General features: G+C 38.5%; 1 protein-coding gene across 2 annotated transcripts; it reads right to left on the bottom strand.

The window, feature by feature from the left end:
- Positions 1–450: 450 nt before the first annotated feature.
- Positions 451–25,850, bottom strand: LOC135478980 (ras-related protein Rab6). Of its 2 annotated transcripts, none has more exons than XM_064758668.1 (8): positions 25,671–25,850; positions 20,970–21,028; positions 17,040–17,093; positions 15,585–15,690; positions 14,180–14,291; positions 11,189–11,282; positions 10,618–10,681; positions 451–3,281 (listed from the first exon to the last, which is right to left on the bottom strand). In XM_064758668.1, the coding sequence occupies exons 1-8, from the start codon at positions 25,735–25,737 to the stop codon at positions 3,208–3,210; spliced, it is 630 nt and encodes a 209-aa protein (XP_064614738.1). In that variant the 5' UTR covers positions 25,738–25,850; the 3' UTR covers positions 451–3,207. The 2 variants fall into 2 exon arrangements, with proteins under 2 accessions (XP_064614738.1, XP_064614740.1); XM_064758670.1 differs by lacking the exon at positions 451–3,281 and adding an exon at positions 6,597–7,646.
- Between the last annotated feature and the right edge of the window lie 38 nt (positions 25,851–25,888).

Raw genomic sequence — 25,888 nt, 5'->3', positions numbered from 1 at the left:
TTTTTTTGTTATTGGCATTTTTGACACTTTAAAGTGCTGCACGTAACACTTACAACTGCTACATGTAACACTTACACCTGTCACATATAACACTTGTACAACTGTTACATATAACACTTGTACAACTGTCACATATAACTTGTACAACTGTTGCACATAACACTTACAACTGTTGCATATAACACTTATACAACTGTTACATGTAACTCTTATACACCTATTAAGCATATAACGTACATGTGTTGCATAGAACACTTTCAAAGTCGGGTCACTCATCACCCTTTAAGGGTTAAACGCAGAGCACTTCAGTTTTAAAAGTCTGCATCAGGGAAAACGCACAAAGACATGGAGAACGTTTATCAGCTGATCGCTGTTCATATGGCCATAATGGCAGTACTTCACAGCGCCGAGCGGTAGATGAGGAGGTGAAACAAAATCTCATATGTGATCGTTTATACATTTCGCTTTATTACAACATTTCAGTTTTTGTTTCCAATGCACATCATAGCAGCTGTAAGACACATATTATACAGACACTGAAGGAAGTGCATGCAAAATATACAATATATACAGAGTAGATCTGAAACGAGACGCTTACTAAATACAAACATACGTACGTAAATAATATACACTAGATGTTTAATACAATGTAGAATGTGAAATAAGCAGAATACACAGTATATGTAGTGTACAAGACGAACTCATTACACCGCGTGATTCACGGTAATGCGAGATAAACTGATGACAAAGTATATGATACAGTAGTATGCAAGATGCACTCAGTACACAGTATAGTGTGGGATAAGCTTCATAGTAACGACACGATGTACAGAACGTTATGATCCTGTGTGCGAAAAAAACCTGATACACAGTGACTGTGAGATACAAATGCTTGGTATCACAGCATGTTATACGGCCAAGAAAACGTATGAAAAGGATTTCACATTATTTAAATGCATATCACGAAATGGTTTCAGCGTTACTTCAGATAACTCCAAATAATACCACTTGACAGAAATGCAATATTTTGCGAGATACTGCCAATGCAAAAGATGATCAAGACGAATACATACGAATAACACAATGCAGAGCGTCATATTCGGAGTAGACAATGTTTTCTGAAATTATGGGAAACCCTGAAAGCGAGTAAGCAGAGTAATCATCACCGAAAGTCCATATAATGGGTACTTTTCACGACAAGGTAAATTTGGACTGAATGGAACTATGGAGTGCTATGAACACTTCCAAAAGTCTAACAATTCACATGACTAGAAATACAGAACAACTTAATGGCACACACTGAAATGTTCCTACTTCCCTCATGTTATTGTTAATTATGGCTCAAAAGGTGTTTTTGTTTAAATGATTGGTGTTTTACGCCGTAGCTCAGGAGACAGCATGGAGACAATGAAAGCGCCAATCATGCATCTACACATGTACAGCTGGATGTCATGACCACCACGTCTAGAATGGAAAGGAATATGGCGCACGGAAGGAGGACGTATAGCTAGCTACACCAGACAAACTATTGGGAAGTTTCTATCCATAGGGTCTACAATATTAGACACTGTACTGAATATTTATCAGCGTGATAGCTGACATACTCTGTAACTAAAGGGTCAGGTTCACAGGCTAAGAAAACCCCCTTGCTGAGGGGCTAGAGGAGAATTAAAGACGCTCTGAAGTTGCTCGTCTTCCAGTAAGGAATTCACTTTGATGTTTTACGTCGTACTCATATTAATACAGTGCAGTTTGTTGCACCAACGAACATACAATAATTATGGTCCATGGTAAATTTTCATCAGATCCAATAATTTAACAAAACTTCGTTTCCGCAGAGCTATGCCATACTTCACCGGGATGGTCAAAATATGAATATCAATAAACTATAGAGGCAGGCAGAATTAACACACTGTTTCTCAGTTGTATAAACGCCCCTTAAAAGCTTTTCAAATATGATATAACATACAACGCATTTGCCCGCGTGGTTTTGGTAAAAATTCTGAGCACATTGTTTGACCACCAGCAGAAAAATCTACAAGCAGGATTCATAGACAAATTAAAGTTATTTTATTCTGAAGAGGTTTCACTGCTTTTAAGAATATTTCACTAACGGTGTTCGGGTTTGTGAATGGAGGAAACCAGGTGAAGGGAGAAAGCAACGAGAATAACTAACGGTGGGGTCGTACACGCCGAGTAATCGCTTTCTCCTTTTTTACGCCCTTGTCTTAGAGAAGTGAAACATTTACGTCGAGAGACTTCAACAGCACACGCCAGAAAATATGGTACATTTTTACCTGTAAGAGCAAGGATAGATTCATATAATAATTGTCAAATATTGTCAGTGTAAGCTTGTTCACAATGATAAACGCTTTGTAAACAAAAAATCTTCGTTCTGAGTTTGAATGACTTCTCTGCGCCGAGGAGGCGCAGACATACCACACGAGGGGATACATCAGGAGTGTAATGAATACGTTCAGTTATTTGAAATACACTTCTGAAAACCCTAAGAGCGACCTAGACATAATCGACAATTTCACTTCACGTATACAGGAACACTATTTCACAGTATGAACCCTACGGCAATTGCGGTACAAAAGTGACCAATGACGTGAGTACTATGAACAGCTAACCACTGCCATGTCTGCTCATCGGCGTCATAAAGGGTTCTATTGAACATATCAGACCAGCGTTTTTAATTTGAAAAAAAAAAACAAAACAAAAAAAAAAGAACATGATTTTCAGTTTGCTTGTCATGTACATAATTCTAAATATGTTTTACATCATGCGTAATCTCAACACACTGTATTACCTAACCTTTACGCCGGAGTAAACAGTTCTAACCGCTAGTGAATATTTGTGTTCAAGTTGACTGCAGAACAGGTAATTTTCAGTGAACAAAGGGCATTGTCTTTAAATGCATATGTGTCAACATGGCATCCGAGCAGTGTACAGTCAAGCCTAAAACAGAATGTTCCAATGAGCCTACGATTTCTGGACGACGGGGAGGACTACTGATATATGGAGAGTCTCAAGGCGGTGTTTTCACAGGAAGGCTGGGTACTCCTTAGAGCACCACATCAGGCATGCACTGCAGGCATAGCATATAAAGCTCTGCAGTACCACCAAGAACGCGAACTGCTTGCATTTTGTTCCACATGAAAAAAGTGCATCCTGTCTTTGAGAACAATGGGGAGATAACCGCGTTCAGCAGGAGCACCCCCCTTCTGGGTCAGATGGTTCTGATAAGGGTACCTTCGGCTGGAGCTCGATTCCGGTAGCTGGACAGAGTTAAGGAAAAGGCTTACTCGACAAGATCCGCCCCACACCGAGCGACCTTCAGTTATAAGTCAACGAACTACATATAGTTTTTATCCAACAATACAAGAGATACATTGGAAATGTTAAACCTAAACACATGTGTATGTGTGTATATCTAAACCCGGTCCTTATAGCCAATATGGATCTTAAGTTATTTTGTGTTGTAAAGGGGCTTAGTGAAACATGTGCAGGCCACTTGTCTGTGGTCGCTTTGAACAAACGACAGCTGGGCCTGTGAACATGTGACCAAGCCTTATAATCCTTACACAGCATGTGCCGTTCTCTACGCTAGCTTTACATCACTGCCACTACTAGACAAACTTGACCTTTGGAGCCACTGAAATGCACATAGGCTTCTTCAGGCTTAACCTCACCACGTGTGTCCTTGCTCCGAGCTATTTAATCAACATTCATCACTCAGATTGTTTTAGGTTTTGGTTAGGACCATGTACATACTTTCGGTAAAGAGAATGCATGTGTATATAAAGTATTATGAAAAACTAAGCTTGGGACGGACTGTTTGTGTTTTCTGACATAACTTGTCACCTTGATCCCAGAGACCTCGGCGGTCTTCAAGATTCCTGTACAAAAGTTACTAGTAAACCAACCGTAAAGATCGACGTATGCCCTGTAAAGAGTATGTTAGAGGCCCAAGGTTAATGCGCGAAAAAGCCAACAGGTTGGTCATCTGTAAATGATTACTGAATGTAACAACAACACGTCATTTTAAGTAATTTTAGACCCATGACGTTGCATTTAACACCACTACAAGTTTTTCTTTGCCTAATTCTACTTAAGTAACGGTTGTTACTTTTTAAACTTTACATAAACCATAAGAATAAAACCTTAACGAAGTAAATTAACAAGAGGCCGAAATTTTCCGGTCACGTGTGACCATCTACCAATTGTTACACAGTCGTCGCTGTTCTTGTTTTATTCTACATGCTGATGTTTGTAAAGTACTTTGCGAAGGTTAGTTTACGCCGGTTTCCCACAAACTTTTGAAAATAAAGGAAAACAGCGTAACATACAAATGCAGTTGACCATCTGTAACTTGTCATGATAAAACCAAATATATGTACAAACAGTTCAATACCACTACCATTTTTGGAAGAAAGGTTCCAAAAGGACAGGACGAAACATCCATACTTTGCAGAAAAGGGTAAACGTGGGATCGAACTTCATGTGCAAATCGTAATTGTCAAGCGGTTAGCTATGTACAGTATACTAAGTTTCAAGTCAACACGATGAACCGTTTGGAAACGAAGTCTGGAAAACTGGTGAAGGACTGGCAGAGGGGTAAACCTGCCTTACTGACATGGGACTAATAAAAGCTGAGCGTGCAATTACAAACAGGTACAGTAATCTGGAAATCTATGTATATAATTAATACAACCAACTACGGAAGCACACACACACACACACAAAAACGCCAACACAAACATTCCGAACAAAAGTGTAACGTAAGCAATAACACAAAAACACGTAATATTGATGATCTGTGTGTGTGTATGTATATATATATATATATATATACACACACACAAATACACACAGACCTTTCATGTAAATAGATTTATGTACAGATAGTCATATTTTTATATAAAATAGTAGCTCTCAATTTAGCGTTACTAAATGCAGTTTACATCGCCGGCGTTTCTAAAACCTTGGACAGCATGGTACAAGGAGTTCAATGGCGTATTGCTGTGATGTAACAAGGAACTCAGCTTGTTCGTTTGACTGAAACACACTATGAACACCAGACAAGCAAGACTGAAGCAGAGTTCGCTGGTGAGTGGCCGACAGAGAGAGATAGCGAGCTAGTTTTAGGGTGGAAGAATAAATGGCAATCGTAAGCCCAATGGTGGAGGGGAAAATTCCAAGGAGTGTGCAACACGAGATCTTTATAAACACTAGTTACACGTCAGTGATGTTTTAACCAAAAAAAAAAAGTTAATCAGATTGACTGCTCATGGCATGAAATGGCGCCACATCTCTAATCTACTAAAACTTTTGCTGCCACTGATTAAGTCAGCTGCTAGATAATACAGTTGTTGTTACCTACTCACAATACACCCACATACACAGGCTAGATACAGTATAAAATACTGTGACTCTCCGATCATATGCTGATGGAGAGGGCGCTAAGTGAAAGCAACTGGGCGGACCCAGTACATGAACAATTCAAAGCGTGACTGTAGTGGGTTTTAGTTGGAGAAGGGGTGTTTATGCAGACAGGTAGCATTTACGTAATAATGCTAAACTGTGGTTAGAAATTTAATGTTACAATTACGGGTAGGAAAATTTTGCTACTCATAGAGTAATAATTATTACGTCACACAATACTGGCATCTACTGGCATGGAGCATAAATATTAGCACCATATGGAAACGCTAGTGAATAAATATACCTTGAAAGGCATATCACTATATGGAAACTGTAGTGAATAAATATACCCTAAAGGGTATAGCACTATTTGAAACCAATGTTTTTATTCTGTAACGATTTGCCAAGGACCCATGTCTGAACATTAAAGTAAGCCAGCTAGCTTTCACTCCGTAACTCTCCAGCAGCATATGAACCAGGAAAGATATAGGACTGTATATACACAGTTAACTATTGATCCCAGCTGGTTATTTTAGGTTAATATGCTCTTATACAGATAAATAAGTTATCAGTAATTATATAATGGACCATCTACGACACTAATAAATAATAACTGTAATGATTAGAATAGGCTGAAAAATAAATGTGTGCACGAGAAGATATATTACAAAGTGTTGTACCTTTACATATTTATTATCACCATATAATTTTGCGAAAGATTGGACGTCTTGCAGAGTTATCCCTTGTTATACAATACACATTATTCTGTTCCCTCAAGTTACATTATCAGCATGTACAGAAACACTAACACCACAGGATATCACTGATGCCATTCAGCCATGAAATTCTGCTTGCTAACGTCACTGCATAGCTTATATTAACAAAAACTACAAGTACAAAATGAAACTAGGTGACCACTCTAAACGTAACATCATGCGACAGTGTGGTGGTAGTGCACCCCTACCCCCCCCCCCTCCCCCCCACTCTCCAGTCCTGCAGAAGTAATGCTAAAGCTGACCGGAATGGTTACAATTCGGCAAAAAATCTTATTCAGCACAAAGCAAAGTTACACAAAATATTTATCTTTACCATAATCAAAATCATTTCTAAAAAAAAAAAACTATATATATATATATATACACACACAGAATGTATGTATTGAGTTTACTTGTATGAGAGTGTACACCTACCACAAAATTTGCATGTGCAAGGCAGTAAGATACTTAACTTGAAAAGTAAGCATCAAAAATCCCATGCACAGAATCCCAGCTCTGTCAATCATCCTAAATATACATAACTATGTAAATTTTCTCAATAGTTCGTCTCTAGTGCAATTCCACAAAGGCAGTTCAGATTATGGTCACTGTTCAGTTCATGTGGATAACAAGCAAAGACTTTTATAGAGTTCTGTTGTCTTCTCTTTCAAACTAATCACATACACACCTACAATGAATTTAATCTTGCACAAATATTCCCTGATTAGGTATTCATGCAGCAGGTGTACAAGGCTATTATAGCTTACATGTTCTGTCAGTCAAATGGGTATATCATAATGCAGAGATAGCCATTAAAGCTGAGTAGCTTAATGTGCAGTTTTAGATTTTGCTTGTTTTAGCTGAAAACAAAATTTTCCTAATATCACCAGGGATGAAAAGGTACTTTGATTTTGCACGACATATATCTTGCATGATAATTATTTTTTCATAGATGTATTCATTCATCCAGCTAACATCTTCTAATATGAATTCATGATCAACAGCACATATGTGTATGGTTGTGCATATCATATATGGCACATCCTAGATGCCCACAAACTGTTAGCAAGTCATGTTTTACCCCATTCCTGAAGGGTGTCCCCAAGCACTCCTTGTTGATCTTTACACCTCACTGACATCAGTGATTGATGATAGGTGCTTAAAATCCAGCACTCCAGATTTTCAGCCATACATACATTATCCGCATTGGATATCAACAACTGAAATCAGAAGCAATCCCAGAAAGTCATTTGATCATCTTTCGTCCCTGTATTATTTCTCCCACAGAAAGCACACATTCCCACAACGGCCATAAGCTATGCTCATGGCACTGACCACTATAAATCAACGTGACAACACTGTATATAAAACTGTCCAATGGCACACATTGTAACATTTAGCATGCGCATCCGCCTTCTTGTGGCTGAGGCTCTGCTGGGGTTTCCTTTAGCTTCACCTCAGTCACTGAGAAACAAAAGTCAAGGAAAACAAAGCAACCAAACAAATAAAAAAAACAACAAACACATAAGTACAACTAGAAAGAACATCAAAACACAATACAACACTAATGTAACTAGTGCAATAAACAAATAAAGATTTTTTGACATTATTAACTCTTGAGAAAATTCAATCCCTTGATGATGCTGAAATTTGGATGTTTGGAGCAAACTGATTAAAAGTGACCTTGTGCTGAAACCGCTTAAGCGATAGGACATGCATTCAGAACAAGCCTGCATACAGTTCTTTAACATGTCACAAGTATCATTCCCTCTATCTTTTAGTAAATGGTATTTTGCTACATGAACATAATTTTTTTTTTTTTGAAATGACAGAAAGTTCTTGGAACATCCAGTAGCAAGATGTTAGTATCCTCTCCCAGTTTCAGAAGCAGTCTACTGAGGGTTCACAGAGACACCTTTAAAGCAAAACCACCACCGTACTCCTAAGGGGAGGTAATTTACAGCAGTTCCATGAGAGTTTCTCCCCCATGGCTTCTCATTAATTTATTTATTTATTTGATTGGTATTTTATGCCATACTCAAGAATATCTCACTTATATGGCGGCAGCCAGCACAATTGTGGAAGGAAACTGGGCAGAGCCCGGGAAAACCCACGACCATAAGCAGATTGTTGCCAGAGGAAAGGAGGTATTTTTTTACATTTACTACTTCCTGTAATGAATACTTAGCATGACAGGATAAACAGCATGCAAAATCAAAATCAAACTTCACAAATCGGGATGCATCAGTCAATCAAACTCCACATGCAGAGGATGGAACATGCAGAGAATGGAAAGATATGAACTGTTTGTCAAACCTAGTTTGCCTTCCATCTCCACATACTCCGTTTAACATGCAGAGGATGGAAAGATATGAACTGTTTGTCAAACCTAGTTTGCTTTTGTGTGACTTTCTTATACTTTTATGAAGAGGCAATTTCTCAACCACCCGGCATCAGCACACATGGAGATGCACCAGTATCAGATTGGTGGATGTCATTTAGAAGGTGTTTTTTGATAAACTTGTACATGTGATAGTGTTATGAAATATTTCGGATAAGCACAGATTCTAGAGCAGAAATGCAGGTTCACCATAAAATGTCTACCAGTGCACAACCTGCCATGACTTCAGTTGGATGAAGAGTCTAACTGGCATATATTGCTGCTGATTAGGTTCTTGGCTGTGATAGCCACTTCAAAACTCACAGCATCCTCTGCTCTAAAATCAGTGCCATAGCCAAGAAGGGTAGTCACAAATACTAGTGTTATTATCCATTAGATCCACTCAATAACTTCACTTAGTAAAGTATGCAGGTCACTCCGAGAAAGGACGGAATAATCACCACTGTTTGCCAACGATGCATTTTAAGTCCTTTCTCTAATACTGTTATTAGTTAATCAGACTTGACCCACAGTACAGCCAGCCATAATCCTGCTTCCCTTAAAAAAAAACACCCAGGAGACCTGCAGTCTACTGAGAGGTTGGAGCAAGGCTGTACTGTACAGAATTAATAACAGAAAGCAGAACTGCATAAATATAGACAGAGTAGGGGACCACTTTTTCAATTTTCAGCATTATCTACTAACCTAGAATTAAATCTGTTGTACAGTACTACATGTAGCTAAATGGTAATCCAACAGCTTAGAAGTCATGTTTTTTAAACATATTCACATGCTATTAAGTTTTTTATCCTCACATTGTACATCCTTCCTCTGTTTTTCTGTCCCTCATTAACAGTAACCCCTCACTCATTCATAAATCAGTCTGATATGGCTGCTGTCATGACTGTAGTGAATCTGACTATACAGCTACATACACAGCCATTCATCAGTAAACAATACATGACCATAATTAAATATATAATTGTAAATTATCTCTGTCAACCTCTGCACGAGCATGATATGCCACTTCAACGCATCCTCTTGATTTATAAGAATCTACAGAACAACTTTAATCACACTAATTCACCCTGAAGAACATGTAAGCATTAACTTGGATAGTGAGTATGACTGTTGACTACATGTATAACCATGTATATATGCAGAAGCATTCATGAAAGGAGGGGAGGGGGCAGGTTACTGGTTATAACAGCTTGATGATTAGTGTGCTGTCCCACCCTGGGCACTTAGACATGTACCAGGCATATACAAGTAGCAGCAACAATGACACAATGACATTTAGTACTACACGCAAGTTAGATTTTCAGTGGTCATGGGGGAAACCTGCTTACGCTCATGCAGTTTACAGAAAAAAAATGGTAAAGCATCATATCAATTATGCAGTTTTGCATAGAATGGTTATTTGAAAGATTAAAAGTAAGTATTTACACAAGTTTATTGAGAAAATCGCAGAAAAAAAGTAACTAGATTAAGCTGTTCCCTGAAACAAATACATGCATGTTAAGAAAGTTTCATCACTATTACAACAACGCCCACAAGCCAAACAGCATGATGCAAATATACACAGGTTCCACTGCCAGGCTTTTGTGTTCTATGGCTGCTGTATCAGGTTTAAAAAGACTTAAGAATGACCAAATAGATGAGTGAGTGAGTGCTTGGGGTTTAATATCATACTTAACAATTTTGCAGTCATATGATGACAAAGGAATCCTTCGAGTGTATGTAATGTGCCTCCTTGTTACAGGACGGATTTCCACCGCTCTTTTATCTAGTGCTGCTTCACTGATATGCATTACCGAAGGCAAGTAAGCCGCCCCGCCCAAGCCATTATACTGATACTAGTCAACCGGTCTTTGCACTATCCCCTTCATGCTGAACGCCAAGCGAGGACGCTACAACTGCCTCTTTAAGGTCTTAGGTGTGACTCAACCCAGGATTGACCCTGGATCTACTGCTCCCAAAGCAGACGCTCTACCAACTGTGCTATCGGGGCCGGTAAATGAACAGATGGGATGAAAGACAAGATGAAAAGGATACTCTGACCCTGTTTGGGTTCTGGAGATTCCATGCCTGGTAATGCCGCCGCTACTCTCCGGAACAACTGTAACAAAGGTCATACAACTGTAACATAGGTCATACAACTGTAATATAGGTCACACAACTGTAACATAGGTCATACAAAACAACATGTAGCTTCTGGGGATTGCACCAACAAGCAACGGCTACTGTACTTTATACTGTGCTGATATGAGAAGTTCCTGAATATTGTTACGACATTGTGGTGATGTTCACTGTAACTTGACGCTGCTTTACATCAAGACAGGGCAAATCACTGCAGTTTATCATGCATGGCTGTACAAAATACTGACAATTATTCACCAAACATGACTTCAATTTCCTAACTCATCATGCAAATGCTCTAAAATTTTTATTGCACGAAAACAAGTCTGATTTATATGGATAATATTAATTCCTGTATATATGTACTCAAAATGCAAAGAACGTCACCATGTTGTCAAAACTCAAAAGCTCCTTATTACAATGTCTTATTCTAAGTTTCCATATAATTTAACTTATTGGGTTTAGTACATGAGTTTAACTTACTCACTTGTTTAACATTATAACCGGCTTTTGCGCTAGTTTCTATAAACATCACATTGAGTTCTTTAGCTTTCCTCTCTCCCTCTTCTGTTGTGACTTGTCTGAAATACAAGGGAAAAAACTCTGATACAAAGATTTGCAGTAGTCCAATTCGTCAGCACCCACACATGTATGTACCCCAACACCCACACATATATGTACCTCAACACCCACACATATATGTACCTCAACACCCACACACATATGTACCTCAACATCCACGCATATATGTACCTTAACACCCATACATATATGTACCTCAACACCCACTTATATATGTACCTCAACACCCACTTATATATGTACTTCAACATCCGCATATATATGTACCTCAACACCCACACATATATGTACCTCAACACCCACACATGTGTACCTCAACATCCATGCATATATGTACCTCAACATCCATATATATATGTACCTCAACATCCACATATATATGTACCTCAACACCCACACATATGTGTACCTCAACATCCATGCATATATGTACCTCAACATCCATATATATATGTACCTCAACATCCACATATATATGTACCTCAACACCCACACACATATGTACCTCAACACCCACACACGTATGTACCTCAACATCCACGCATATATGTACCTCAACACCCACGCATATATGTACCTCAACATCCACATATATATGTACCTCAACATCCGCATATATATGTACCTCAACACCCAAACATATATGTACCTCAACACCCAAACATATATGTACCTCAACACCCACACATATATGTACCTCAACATCCATGCATATATGTACCTCAACATCCACATATATATGTACTTCAACATCTGCATATATATGTACCTCAACGCCCACACATATATGTACCTCAACACCCACACATATATGTACCTCAACACCCACATATATGCATGTACTTCTGTAAGACTATAAACAGGAAATCACAACCATTTGCTGTAATTTGGACAGTTAATGCTACAATCATCATGACCGTGATCATCAGCATCAATACCTTGAATTTAAATGACAAAAGTTACACTTATGACACCTATATACAAATAAAACCTCATACTGAACTACATGTGGAGAGGAATCAGTCTCTTGACTGATTGACTGACTGACTGGTACAGTGATCAATTAATAGTTGGAGGAAACTGAGCCTCAATATGCCGGGACACCAAAAAGCAACTGACAAACCTTTCCACAGATTTTCAGTCAAAAGCCACAGGAGCTCAACATGTTTTTGTACTCCACAGGGCTCCAGTGAAGTTTTCAGCATGCAGTTTTTTTTACTCATGCCTTTAAGGCAATGATGAGTAAAAAAAGGAAACCTGTATGAGTAAAATCTTTTTCGGTTGAATGTTCCTTGTAGTTCCCCAGGATTGAAATTCACAGAACCGAAATTTTGTTCCACCAAGAGAAAAAGTGCAGATTAGTTCAATCCGTTTAATACTAATTTGAGACAGAACGTTTCCCAAAGGTTCCCATGTCAAACAATACAACAAGCCGAGTAGATATTTTTAGTAACTTATTTTTGCACAGCCCATAGTTGCGCAAATGGGTTACTAAAGTATATTAGATATAATCATGGGCAAGTTTTACACTGGACACTCCCAGCCAGTACAGTAAGCACCAGTCATATTCTATTGTGGTCGACAACTGCCGGACTTATGCAGGCATGAGGATTTCAGAATTGCTGAAAAACATTTTTTCAGTTTCGTGTACTTTTGACCTAGGAAACATCTTGCCGGTTACCAACAATTTCTACTACCGGGAACTGATTTATAATATTATGTTCATCATATAAAGCTTGGTGTTTTGTGAAGATTTAATTACCACTGGCTTTTGTATGGTAAAAATTACCATAATCCCTCATCATTTTCGTTTAAGTGTATTTATTTATTTATTTGATTGGTGTTTTATGCCATACTCAAGAATATTTCACTTATATGACGATGGCCAGCATTATGGTGAGAGGAAACTGGGCAGAGCCCGGGGGAAACCCACAACCATCTGCAGGTTGCTGGCTGACCTTCCCACGTACCGTTTAAGTGTATGGATAGTCACTTACTAATTGAGGTGATTGAACACTATGGAAACAGAATAAACCCTGTTATTTCACAAGAAAAGGAGGGGGAGGGGGCACACACTTTATGTCAGTTTGAGTTATCTCCCTGACACTGCAAAAAGTTCAAATTTCACGAAGCCCTTTGCAGCAACAAAATACAAGCAAATTAGTTACATTTCTCTTTTAAATGTTTTAAATGTTTACACGGGAATTCGTAAAACAAGTGGTTTGGATTTGCCGGTTTAAAGCAATCAAAGTGGCGGACATAAAAAGACAGCTGCGCATTGACGCCCTATGCACATGTTTCCTTCCACGGAGGCTCATACGCATGAATGTGACAAGGGCTGTTCCAGCAAGTTGGCATTTTTATAACATGTGCTTCAAAAGATGATATGTAGGAGAATACAGTTCTTTGTGCAGTTAACAAAGATGTATGCATAAGGTAAAATATAGCCTGAGTTTTAAGGTGACATCAACGCATAGTTTACGTAAATACACTATCTGGTGCCCTTGGGCCACTTTGGAGCCCTGGGGGCCACATTCACAAAAATTTGTAAATCACTTTTTCGTAACTTTTCTCGTAAATGACTTGGCACTGGAACCTAGACGACGTCTTTTACGAAAAAAGTTACCAGAGTTGTGACTTACAAAGTTTAGTGAAAGTGGCCCATGGCTCCATACTAGTGGATGGCAAATGATTGCCAATAAACTTCATGTTAGCAACCTAACATGCCTTATAAATCGACCACTGTCACCAAATTACCGAGGACAGTGGACATGATGGAGGAACAGGGCTTAAAGAACACGTTTAACATATGTATCAAGACAAAAATAAAAAAACATACAGGTAGCATAACTAATCAAAACATTAGTCCATGAAATATTTTAAAGAAAAACCTCACCTTTTATCAGAAAGATCTGTTTTGTTGCCTACTAACATTATAATGACATCACTGCCTCGCTCTGTTCTCACATCATCTATCCATTTTGATGTCTGCTGAAAGGAATTGGCATCTGCAAATGGAAATCAAGAATCATATAGCACTAGTACAAATTTGCTTACCAGAACAGCTTCATTTACATGCTGGGAGTTAAAACAAATACACATCATCATAATATACATGTACAAAATGAACTGAAGCATTTATCTGGATTCCTGAACAGCATTCTACACAGTACCTACATGTAATAATTTCTTCTTCACCAAGTCTTCATTCGTGAGACAATTCTACAGCTACCCCCTAGTAAGTTTTACCTGTCCTCTGTTCAGATTACCACTTTGATTTGGGTTAAACATTGCTTTCAACATCACTTCTGTCATACATCACATAGGTGCGTCCTTGCAGCAGGTCAGGTCCAATACTGTTATTTTTATAGTGCATTAAATTGTATAAGAACCGAAAAAATCTATACTCAAAGTGGGATTGGCTTTACACGTAAAACAAACACAAGATAAGCAGGTCTTAAGAAGTCTTACTCGAAATTAATTTGCTTATCGCAATTGAGAGGATACTCATCTGACTACAAAGTGGGAATGGCTCAGCATGTAAAACAGACAGAAGATAAGCAGGTCTTAAGAAACCTTACTCCAATTAAGCCGCTTATCACAGTTTAGAGAAAATTCTGCGTCTGTGACTGTTCAGTCCGCCATGTTTGCTGAACAGGATATTTCTTTCTGTATGTCTAATGGAGTCGGGAAGTCAGTAAGGCGCCAACCAACAGCAAGGTTTGTCTGTTTACCTACCGAGTCAGGGACTCACGTGCTGGCAGACAACAATGCTGACTGACAATGTACAATTCAACAACTTTCCTTGCTTTCATTTTCAAAAGAGCTCTAATGATTCAGCGGCTAACAACAAGAACACAAGAGCTTCTCGTAACATTTATTGAGACCATTAATTTGGACATGCTTCCCAAATGAATCGAAAATTACTAAGGTCACCTGAGGTAAGTATTTTTCTCTCGGCTCAAGCAAGGTCGCCAGTCAGGCTGTGTGTTCTTCTTCTCATAGTGTGTACCGTGATGTCTGTCTTGGTATGCTGGCAGCAAAGTGTTTGCGCATACACAGCGTGCCTTCGCTGAAGTATCGGTATTAATTGCAAGAAAAATTATCCGATATCCTCTTCACTGTGATAAATTTGATATATCAGTGTGTTGAACGGGCATACACCCTCATATTTTGTCTCGAAGAAGAAACACACACAACACGCTGGTATAACTTATAATATAATATTAATATAACAAGTTTGGGGTGTACAAATAAAATAAATGTAACGATGAGAGGCATGGAAAGTGGCTGTTGCTTACTTGTGATGTCATAGACAACTACAGCCACAGAAGAGTCCCGGATGTAGCTGGGGATAAGACTCCTGAAGCGCTCCTGTCCAGCTGTGTCCCACAATTGGAGTCGTATCTGTACACAATACACAATCACGTCATAATCACACTGCTTATATGATGTATATATGTAAGATATGTATAAAAAAAAAAACTATTACAATGGAGGGCTGAAAAATATCATTAATTTGGGCACCTGATGCAGAGTTTATGGTACAGTTTGGCTGAAAAAGAATAAAATTGTATTATAAAGAACTAAATTTTTATTTCAGGAGAAATCACTGAAGTAAAGCGTATAAATATTGCTTATACAAACTGTCTAAAATTGGTCACAAAAAAGTAGAATTTTGGGCTTTGAAAAGCTACAAGGTAACTTGCAAAGTATTTACTTTTTCTACATATTACTTTAAACTTGCACTGCTGGTCTGTGGCGCAATCAACACAGACAACACAAGTACAACTGTATATTGCACATGTACTCAAACCGTGCTTCAACACAATATCATATCAAGTCTACATGTAATATCAATTGTTGTATGCCAGTTTTCACATATTGTAACTTTGGTCCGGTGAACAGTACCAAATTGACATGTTAAAGATTTGAATACCAGGGATTGAGGTTGTTTAAAATAACTGCATGCATACTGTTACATTCACATACACCATAGTGCTGACCCCCATCATACAAGTGAAATTTTCTTGAGTGCAATGCGAAACACCACTCAAATAAGTAAATAATAATATGTGAAGTTAATATTCATAGCCCCGGTCTCTCCTATCCCCTCTAACGAGTTCACCGCTTTAAGACAACATGATCCTTTCCCCCTTGAGGACTACATGTGGTATTGCAGGTGTCAAGGGGAGCAACTCAATACACATGCATATAAATTTTAACGCACATGGGCCAGACCAAGGTTATTTCCCTTGAATACGAAGCGCAAGCGTTAACAAGCACCGACTGAACTTCCACAAGTTTCGGTTTGATGATGGACAGTGCAGAAATCCCAGTCCCGACACAATATTGAATAAGAAGGAAAATGTCTCTGAAAACCAAGTATTCTTACACAGTAGGATGATACTGCTTTGCCAAGGTGGCGACATTATCAGGAAATAATTTCGCACAACTGAAATTATGTTCGCAAAATGTGCAAATGGCCATCGGTAGAACTAGCACAGATGCAATGACCATTTCCCGTCAACAAGCCAACGGGCGATATGAAAGAACTTTTACTTAAAGTGTTTTACTTTTAATCCAGCTTACTGCGGGACTTCTCTTTGCTATACCACTGAATAACCCAGCACCATGTCAGAGGACAATCCCTGAAGAGCCTGGCTGTACAGGTGTAGTTTTGACAGGATGTGGTTTTGGTGACAAGAAGCTACAGTACATCTGTAAACACTGATATATGCTCTCACAGCACTTACCGTTCTATCCTCCAGATACATTGTCTTTGACAGGAAATCTATGCCTATGGTTGCCTAAAAAATAAAGATGATGGAACATTTTAGACACAAAAAAAAAAAAAAAAACAGCACATGTTATTGACGAACATACACGTACAAACACAGCAGGAGAACGAAAGTGGACCTTGTCTTCACAAATGTTCAACTTTGACAACCTGGTCAATGACAGTTCCGAGTATTTTATTATTCATGAATTTGACATGTCTTAAGTGATTTCATGTAAATATGTATGTATATACAAATATATACACATACTCATACATATCGCCTTCCAACTAGCTACAAGTACAGCGCATGAATTTGTATTTGAGAGGCAGCAGAATACGTGTAAGAGGCTTATCAAAGATTTTATAGAGGACATTAACATTTTTCATTTCTTATATGCTGCTTTCTCTCTCTTATGAAGAAACAAAACTTTCTTCCAAGTAAAAAGTTAAATTCTTTGTCTAGATCTTTTCAGGTTTTACGGTCAATCAAACATCTACAAACCAACAACTGAAGAAAGTTCCATCTGAGGCAAGTTTGGAACTACACTGAATCTGTGCAAAACCCAATGCTTTGAAACATGCCAAAATGAGTTCAAAATATTCTGAACTTGTATTGACACACTAGTGCCTTTCAATGTGGATATGGAAACAGTAGAAAGTTATTTATTTACTGGTTTGTTGTTTGAACGTCACACTCAACAATTTCTTACTTATATGATGGCATTCAGTTTTACGGATGAAGGAAACCCGACTGCCTGAGGTAATGTGTGTCGCATGTCAGATTGTTGCCCACATACCAGGCCCCGTAAACCCAACATCTTTAGCTCTTTAAGCATGACAATCAAAGGTTACCATGTACACATTCATACTGCATGTATTTCAATTTGTGCCTGTGTGGGTCAGTTATACCATGATACAGAAGGTGATATTCAAAAAAGTACTCTAACATGATATATACATGTACACTAATGCAAGGTTTCAGTGACAAACTGTACAATTCTTGTTGAAAAAAAATAACGTAAACAACATACAGTAAGGGAGGGAGAAAAATAAAACAAACATAAAAAGATTATTGAAAACACTGTCTCATAAGAACATAATATGACATTACCGTTCCCCTCCACTGCTTCAGCAGACAACCCTGTTTAATCCAAACTAATACAGACTATGTTACAAAATGTATATTTGACATAAAAATATAATCATGCAAAATATGGCCAAACTAATGAAAAAAAAAAAAATGCTGTCAATATTTAACATTAAAAAGGGGAAGTACTTTACCCATGCATAAAAGATTGTGTGTATAACATCGCAAACATACAGTAGCTGTACAGGTGAAACCTTTTCTTTCTCTATCAGGTATCAGCATAAAAAGAAACTTAGCATGATAACCACACATATACTGATACAGGGTACATTGTTTAGACGGCCCTGCAAATTGACAGGAGCTAATGTACATTTATACTCTCAAGAGACAGGATTGTTACGCATGCTATACTGAAATATGCTGGGGGTTTAATGTCATACTTGCTATTCCAAAATATTCTTCTTTGGCACAATTCTGATTCCAAGCCACAGAAGGCACGAATGATTTCCTATCTTTGTTACCAGAGAACCACGGGGTGAGAAGTGAGTAGACGTTTTTTAAGAAGCCTCAGATGACCTAACTGGTCCTTTGAACAAGATATACATAAGGCTAAATGGTCTAAAATTTCGTCCACGACGAAGCTGCTCATTTGTCCGGATTCTGGGAGTTCAATTGATTTTAGAAAGGTGATTTTAGAGGTGTCTGGAAGGTAGGGTGATATCCTTCTGGGAAAATGTAAATTTCAGCGCCAGAAGTAATATCTCATGACATTTATTTGCCTCCCGAAATGCTCGTGGTCGAATTTTTGGGTCATTTAGTGTATGTGCTCATCCATTCATCTGGGCATGCTGTAACTACATGTAGCAGTTGAATTTCAATCTACACTGTAAGTACACACTAAACTGTCACCTGTCTACAGACAACATGCTCTGACTTCGCACTTAACCAAGATCTTATCTGTTCATACAAACGCCTGTGTATTGATTTACAATAGTCTGCATGTACCAGTATGTGTCGTGTACCCAGTTTCATCACAAAGTCCATCAAAACGCACATAAAGTTAATTTGTTACTGTCCAAGAGATCAGAACTATTTTAAACTATATACAAATTCAGCCCATGCTGGCTTCCTCTCCGACAGTAAGTGGGATGATCTGACAGCAACCTGTAGATTGTCATGGGTTTCCTCCCATCATAATGCTGGCTGCCATTGTATAAGTGAAATATTTTTTAGTACTGCGTATAAATAAATAAATAAATTATTGAACTATAAGACAGTTTGATATTTAGTAGGGCAATGAGTTTACTCTTGCTTTAAATTTCTTGAAACATGCTCTGGATTTGGTGCTGTAATGTGGGTATAATATACAATTTAGCACATCATCTAGCCTGTGATATCCATGTATAACGTCATGTGATAGCCATGCACGTCTTTTAGACAAGATTGTCATAGAAATGTGACTAATGTTTGACGTGTGACATACCAGTAGTTTAGCCAGGTTTATAGTGAACTATACTGTAAAGGCTATCCACTGATATTCTGAATCCATTGTGTATCAACCTTATATATATGGCAACTTAAGCATCCACCCATGCACAAGACAAGCAAATGCACAGGACCAAAAAATAATTGGCAGAAATGATAATTTATTAAGTGCCTTACCTGTGCATTGTACCCATATTCCTTTCGGGGCAAGGCAGGAAAAATTAATATTAAAGTCACGCATGTGGCAAATCATTGCGAAGTCAGCGTCAGCCATCATTCAATCCAGTTTTTAAATGTAAAAGTATGGGTAAAACTTGGCAAAATCAAGCAAAACGTAATGAAGTCTAAGAACCCGCATGTTTGTTGGTAATGTAATAATAAAGGAAAACAGAAGAAAAGAAAGTACTGAATGAAAAAATCATAAGAAAATGACACAACCAAAAAAAGAGCATACATGTACATGAAGTATTTGACAAAATATATATACAGGCCTGCTACTGCAAGCAGTTTGTCACTGAAAAATTACATCAGAGATACATGCATATATACGTATGTACATACACATCAATAGACACTATACAGCTAGATAAATTAGGGGTGAAGTATACACAATTAAGAGAGTAACCCCAAACACTGTAAACACAAATATGTGAATCTGAATCAATACATGACAGTGTTACTGTTTATAGGTGGTTTGATCAATGAATGGATTTTTGCTCTTTCTATTTAACAGTATCTCCTCGTGTCTCATGCCTTGTATACCAGACACACTAACACTACAGTTCCATGTATATAAGTACATAACAATTCCAACATGATGAATGCAGCAGAGTGCATGGAATAGACAAGACCTACATGTACAATGACATGTACTGGGTTACCTCCGGCCATTAAACGTTTATCAGAACTGAAAGTAAATGTATGTAATTTTTTTCATTTCCCGTATACAGTGTATGCATGACAGAATAACTTCAATACACATTCATCCTACCAACTACATGTACAGTAGCTCTGTACATATAGATCAGTCCTACCTGATTCTTCATTAGCCTGTCATGAAAACTGTCATATGACCGTTGACTGACCAGTGTTGTGGAGAAAACACGGATATCTACATATACACGTAATAATTCACCTGGCATCCGGTACATGTATATTTATACATGTACAGCATGCAGGTTGCACAAGAAACAGGACTCTTTCTTCCCAGAAGCTGTGCAGTCTACAAAATCCATAACAGTAACAAATCCTTCAAATCGAACCATCAGTATATTCAAGTAGAAAGTAGAATAAGGAACATTACATACAAAGTGCTGAAATTTGAATACTAACCTGATATGTGTTGTCAAAGCTATCGTACATAAACCTGGTAATTAAGGACGTCTTCCCTACTGAAATGACAAAAACAAGAAAAAACTTATAAATACATGGACATACACCATTTTTCAACTCTTATATGTTGTCATGGAAGTTATTCCAGGTGCAACTTGCAATTTGTAAAATGTGAGTGTTATAAAAAATTCCCTGTTTTAGGCTAAGGCAAAGGCTGAAAAAAACAAAAAAAAAATACATGCACCATCGACATGTATAACATTACAATAATGTATGAGTTTCTACTGTAACATCACTGTGTCTTAAAGGTGACAGGCTTATGATGCGCTGGGCAAGGAAAATTTGACATCAATAAAACCGCTTCCTGTTGTCGCGCGATTGACAGGTCACAGATTCCCCATTAGCACTGTGGAGAAACACAACACTGGAAAGCAAACACATTACAGTAGTTGTTGTATGGACTACATTTATGTGCACTGTGCCTTCCAGTTTCACTTGATAGGCAAATACTGAATTGGGAAGAAATGCACAGGTGAACTTGTGCATGTACAGTTGTTCCTCAGGTTGATATATTTGTTTACATTTTATATGGTTGGGGGTTGGGGGAGGAAGATATGGAGGTTGGGGAGTAAGATTTCGAGCAATGCAAGTTTTTAATTTCTTGCCATCACATCAAGACATTCATGTGTATGTGTCCCTCAGGCAAAATATACTTTTAATGCCACATATTTGGCTGTAACAAATCACACTGGAGGAATCCTGGTCAGAATGGTCTATATACTTGTCTCAGCTCACAGTCTGAACAATGCACTAGCCACTTAACCATTAATACTTTATACATGCAGGTATGTACATGTAACAGCAGTATGTACATGTAACAGCAGTATGTACATGTAACAGACCTGGAGGCCAGAGAAAGGTGTGTACATGTACATATGGTTTTGCAGACTCATATAAACATGTTATGTATTGTTCGGAGGGGGTGGGTCTGTTTGGAGGGGGAGGTGTGTCCAGGTGTAAGTTAAGCTTTTTACCCAGAAATAAATATTGTATAAGTGTAGTGTCTCATTTAGTTCTCATATCTGGCTGACACACATGTACATGTAGATTACAAATCAATAATGAACTCAATGCCTCTGTCCAAACAGTACAGGGTTTATACACATATACATCTGCGACAAAATGGGCATTAAAAAAGATACATGTAATATGGTGCGTTAGCAGTGAGACAGAAGCTCAGGTCACATGATGGAAGTACATTAAAACATGCCAATGAAATGACCCTGCTACCACATCGACGGACTAAACTTTAATGCTGTCTTCCCTCCACTTACATGTAACGTCAGGTTTGTGACTGGGGATGCACTAGAGTAGTGGACAAAGTGAGTTTCTGCAGTACTAGGGTTGATCTGTACATTTAAATTATGTACTTTAAAACATAATTTGATAAGTTACATGTATGCAACCATGATATGATCAATTTCATGCATGGCTTTCAACATTTTAATGTTGAAATCTATTTATGGTTTTCTCTATACATAACATAATGCTGGCTTAATAGGCACACCAAATTTTTTTACCAAGCATCAAAATAATGGTATTAGAAAAAAATTCGTTGGATGGTACACATGCACTGCCAAAGAAAAACCTTTTCAGTTTCCCATGGTCAAATATTGAGAGGATCTTCCTTATAGATTAAGCAAATGACATTCCTTAACCATTACGCTGATCAGTTCCTATTAAAGCACTATGCTGTATGTGCATGTACACGTGCCCTAGCATTGTGCTGACCACAAAACAGTGCCCAAGCAATATGCTGACCATAAAACAGTGCCCTATCATTATGATGACCATAAAACAGTGTCCAAGCAATATGCTGACCATAAAACAGTGCCCTAGCATTATGCTGACCATAAAACAGTGCCCAAGCATCATGCTGACCATAAAACAGTGCCCAAGCATTATGCTGACCGCTCTTCCTGTGTTTGGATATGCTGGCATAGAATAAGTATGTATTTATTTATTTGACTGGAGTTTTACGCCATATTCAAGATATTTCACTTATACAATGGCGGCCAGCATTATAGTGTGAGGAAACCATGCATAACCCTGAGAAAACCCATGACCATCCCCAGGGTGGTGACAGACCTTCTCACGGTAATATGGAAAGTGGTCAGTAAGAGTGAGGCTTTAACACTATAATCCTCTTTCAAAATGTAAAGCCAGCTTATTTTTTACAGACAACAAAGATGAAAATGTTGCTCAGTTTGCATGATTCGATCCTGACACCCAGACATAGGTTACAGATTTAATTTATTTATTTATTTTTCTTGTTTGGCGTTTTACGCCGTACTCAAGAATATTTCACTAATACGACGGCAGCCAGCATTATGGTGAGAGGAAACCAGGCAGAGCCCCTGGGGAAACCCTCGACCATCCGCAAGTTGCTACCACACCTTCCCACTTACGTTCCATATATAAAGCAAGATCTATGCATTACGTAATATATCTGCTGTTTTCTCAGATTTCAGCATTTCAAATCTAGCCCAAAGCTAAGGTGGATGTTTCTACCATAATGCCCAGCTTCGCTCATATGGACTATGGAAAAAGACCCGCTTGAACCCTACCTTATCTTTGCTGTCCATCTATTCCCTGACACGAACAAACCATAAACATGTCAAAGCCGGCATTGATAAACCATCTTTCAACAGTAATCCAGCCGTTTAAACTTTTGAATCGGACAAACCAAACTAACGTCCGCCATGTTTGAAAGTTTTTTCTTCAACTTCGGACAGGGTGACGAGTTGTGAAAATTATATCTCACCCAGCATTCTGTGTACAGGGCATGTAATTTGTTTTAAATGCAGTTTACATACTAACATAGCCAAAATATTTTGTGTACGGAGCATTTAGTCTGCAAATAAAGGCGTTGGCAGTGGTGTTACTTAATTTTTTTTTGGTGTCTACCATCAGGGCAGACTGCACCTTAAGTCAGCCGGCCCTCACTGGAAATGGCTTACCATCAGGGCAGGTAATAGCCTTAATCTACCTACTACAGCCAATGTTCGACAAAGCCAAATATTACCAACTAAAATGCCTTTGGCGGAATGGATGACACAATGAAGCACACGCATAACATGTATTATATAAATTGATCATTCTCCTGTCTTGGTCATACTAGTTCAATTAAAAAGCCCGGTAGGTCCATTCTGCAAGGCACTTTCAAGGCACTGGGCATTTAACTCCACTTTGAAACCACTACACACGCCACTTTGCCCAGTCAGTTGATTCTCAAGGATTGTGGATATCGTGTGCACATCTGCTTCGTTATCCATGTTTTCTGCCTGTGGTATTAGATACAATCCTAACTTTGGATGCACCTAATGCATCGCGCGTGCACAACGCGATATTAAAAAGAAACACTTTGTCAGGTTTTCTGCCTATAACTAGTCTGAAATTGATTGAAACTTACAGGAGTGATCGAAAAGACCCATCTCTTCTCAGTCCACACCAGAAATCCTCATGTGCCGCTGTTTTGGAGTGGATTTAATGGCCAATTTCGTTCCACAAAGTGCTTACATTGCGAATTGAGTATCAGAAATTGTTGAAAACAGACCTCAACCTTTAATTTAACTGAACTATGGCCATACAACAGACTGCAATCAGATGATCAGAGAACTGGTAGCTTTATGTTTGTTTGGATTTTTCGAGGCAATATTCGTTAGAAAACGGTGCATACTACAAAATTGCAGCTTTTCGTTAACAATGGATTAGACGCTAAAAATACAAATTCTCCTGTGCCCGGCTTCTCGATCTGGATGTATGCATCGTGGTTACCGTATCGCAAGGAATCGAATCACAGAGAACACAGAAAACTTCCTCACCCATTGGAAGAACTCTTATGTGGCAGAAGCACGTTTGTCGAGTAAAAGGGAGTAAAACAGAAGAGTAAAACATGACATGTGACGTGGTAACGATCGGACATTACGAGTTGAATTTATTTGTAAAGGAGAAAATGGTATCAAGAAGTAGTGGCTGCCCGAATGGGCTGGCTACGCGAGCCTGTAACATGCCTGCAGCGATTTTTGCCTGCATTTGGCATGCGGGCAGGCGTTAAGTTACACCACTGGTTGGGATTCTCCTGTAGGAATTGCATCATGTAAGATGATGGCCAGTAGACACAGTATTAATATACGGGTTCCTCTCCTAGAAAGTGATATCCTACTGGACGTAGAAGTTGAGTGCAAAAGTGGGCAAGTATCTATGGCTGGTACAGTTTTTGAGGTTTCCCTTGGTAACTTGTGCCACTGGTATGTCAAAACTGGGCTGCTTTGACGATTACAGCAGGCATGGCAGGTAAAAGAGAGGTCTATGATATGAAAATCGCAATATACATTGTTGATACCGTACTGGGAGTGGAAGTTGATTCACTGATGCCCAATGATGGTGAATCAAAAACTGGAGCATGTAGTCTAGAAAAGGATATGGAATGGATTTGTTAGTCATTGCGGTCAGTGTAGTGTTGACATTAGAAGTCAAAGGGGTACAGGCTGGACAGCTCATGGTAAAAAATTGTCTCGATTTGTTTTTTTGTAATCCTGGAATCGGAAGATATACACTCATGTATACATTACATGTACAAATGTACCACTGAAGAGAGCAAATGGTAATGACTGGCCGAGCAGCCCCCGGTTAACTTACCACTCTGTTCTCCTAGAAAAACTAGCTTGAATTTCCGCAACGGGTTGCCAAACTCGCCCGAACTCATGGTGGAGACTTTTTGGTACTCTATATCCCTTAGAGAAGACAGTTTTACTACCTTAGTTGATCAGAAACAGGAAATTAGCATAGAGCGATCGTCGATGACTTGCCTCGCCACGTTAGGAGCCTCGCTGTCATTTGATTACACATGCGCATTG

Source organism: Liolophura sinensis, chromosome 12, assembly GCF_032854445.1.
Source record: "Liolophura sinensis isolate JHLJ2023 chromosome 12, CUHK_Ljap_v2, whole genome shotgun sequence".
Taxonomy (NCBI): Eukaryota; Metazoa; Mollusca; class Polyplacophora; order Chitonida; family Chitonidae; genus Liolophura; species Liolophura sinensis.
This window is presented reverse-complemented; position numbering and strand designations above follow the sequence as displayed.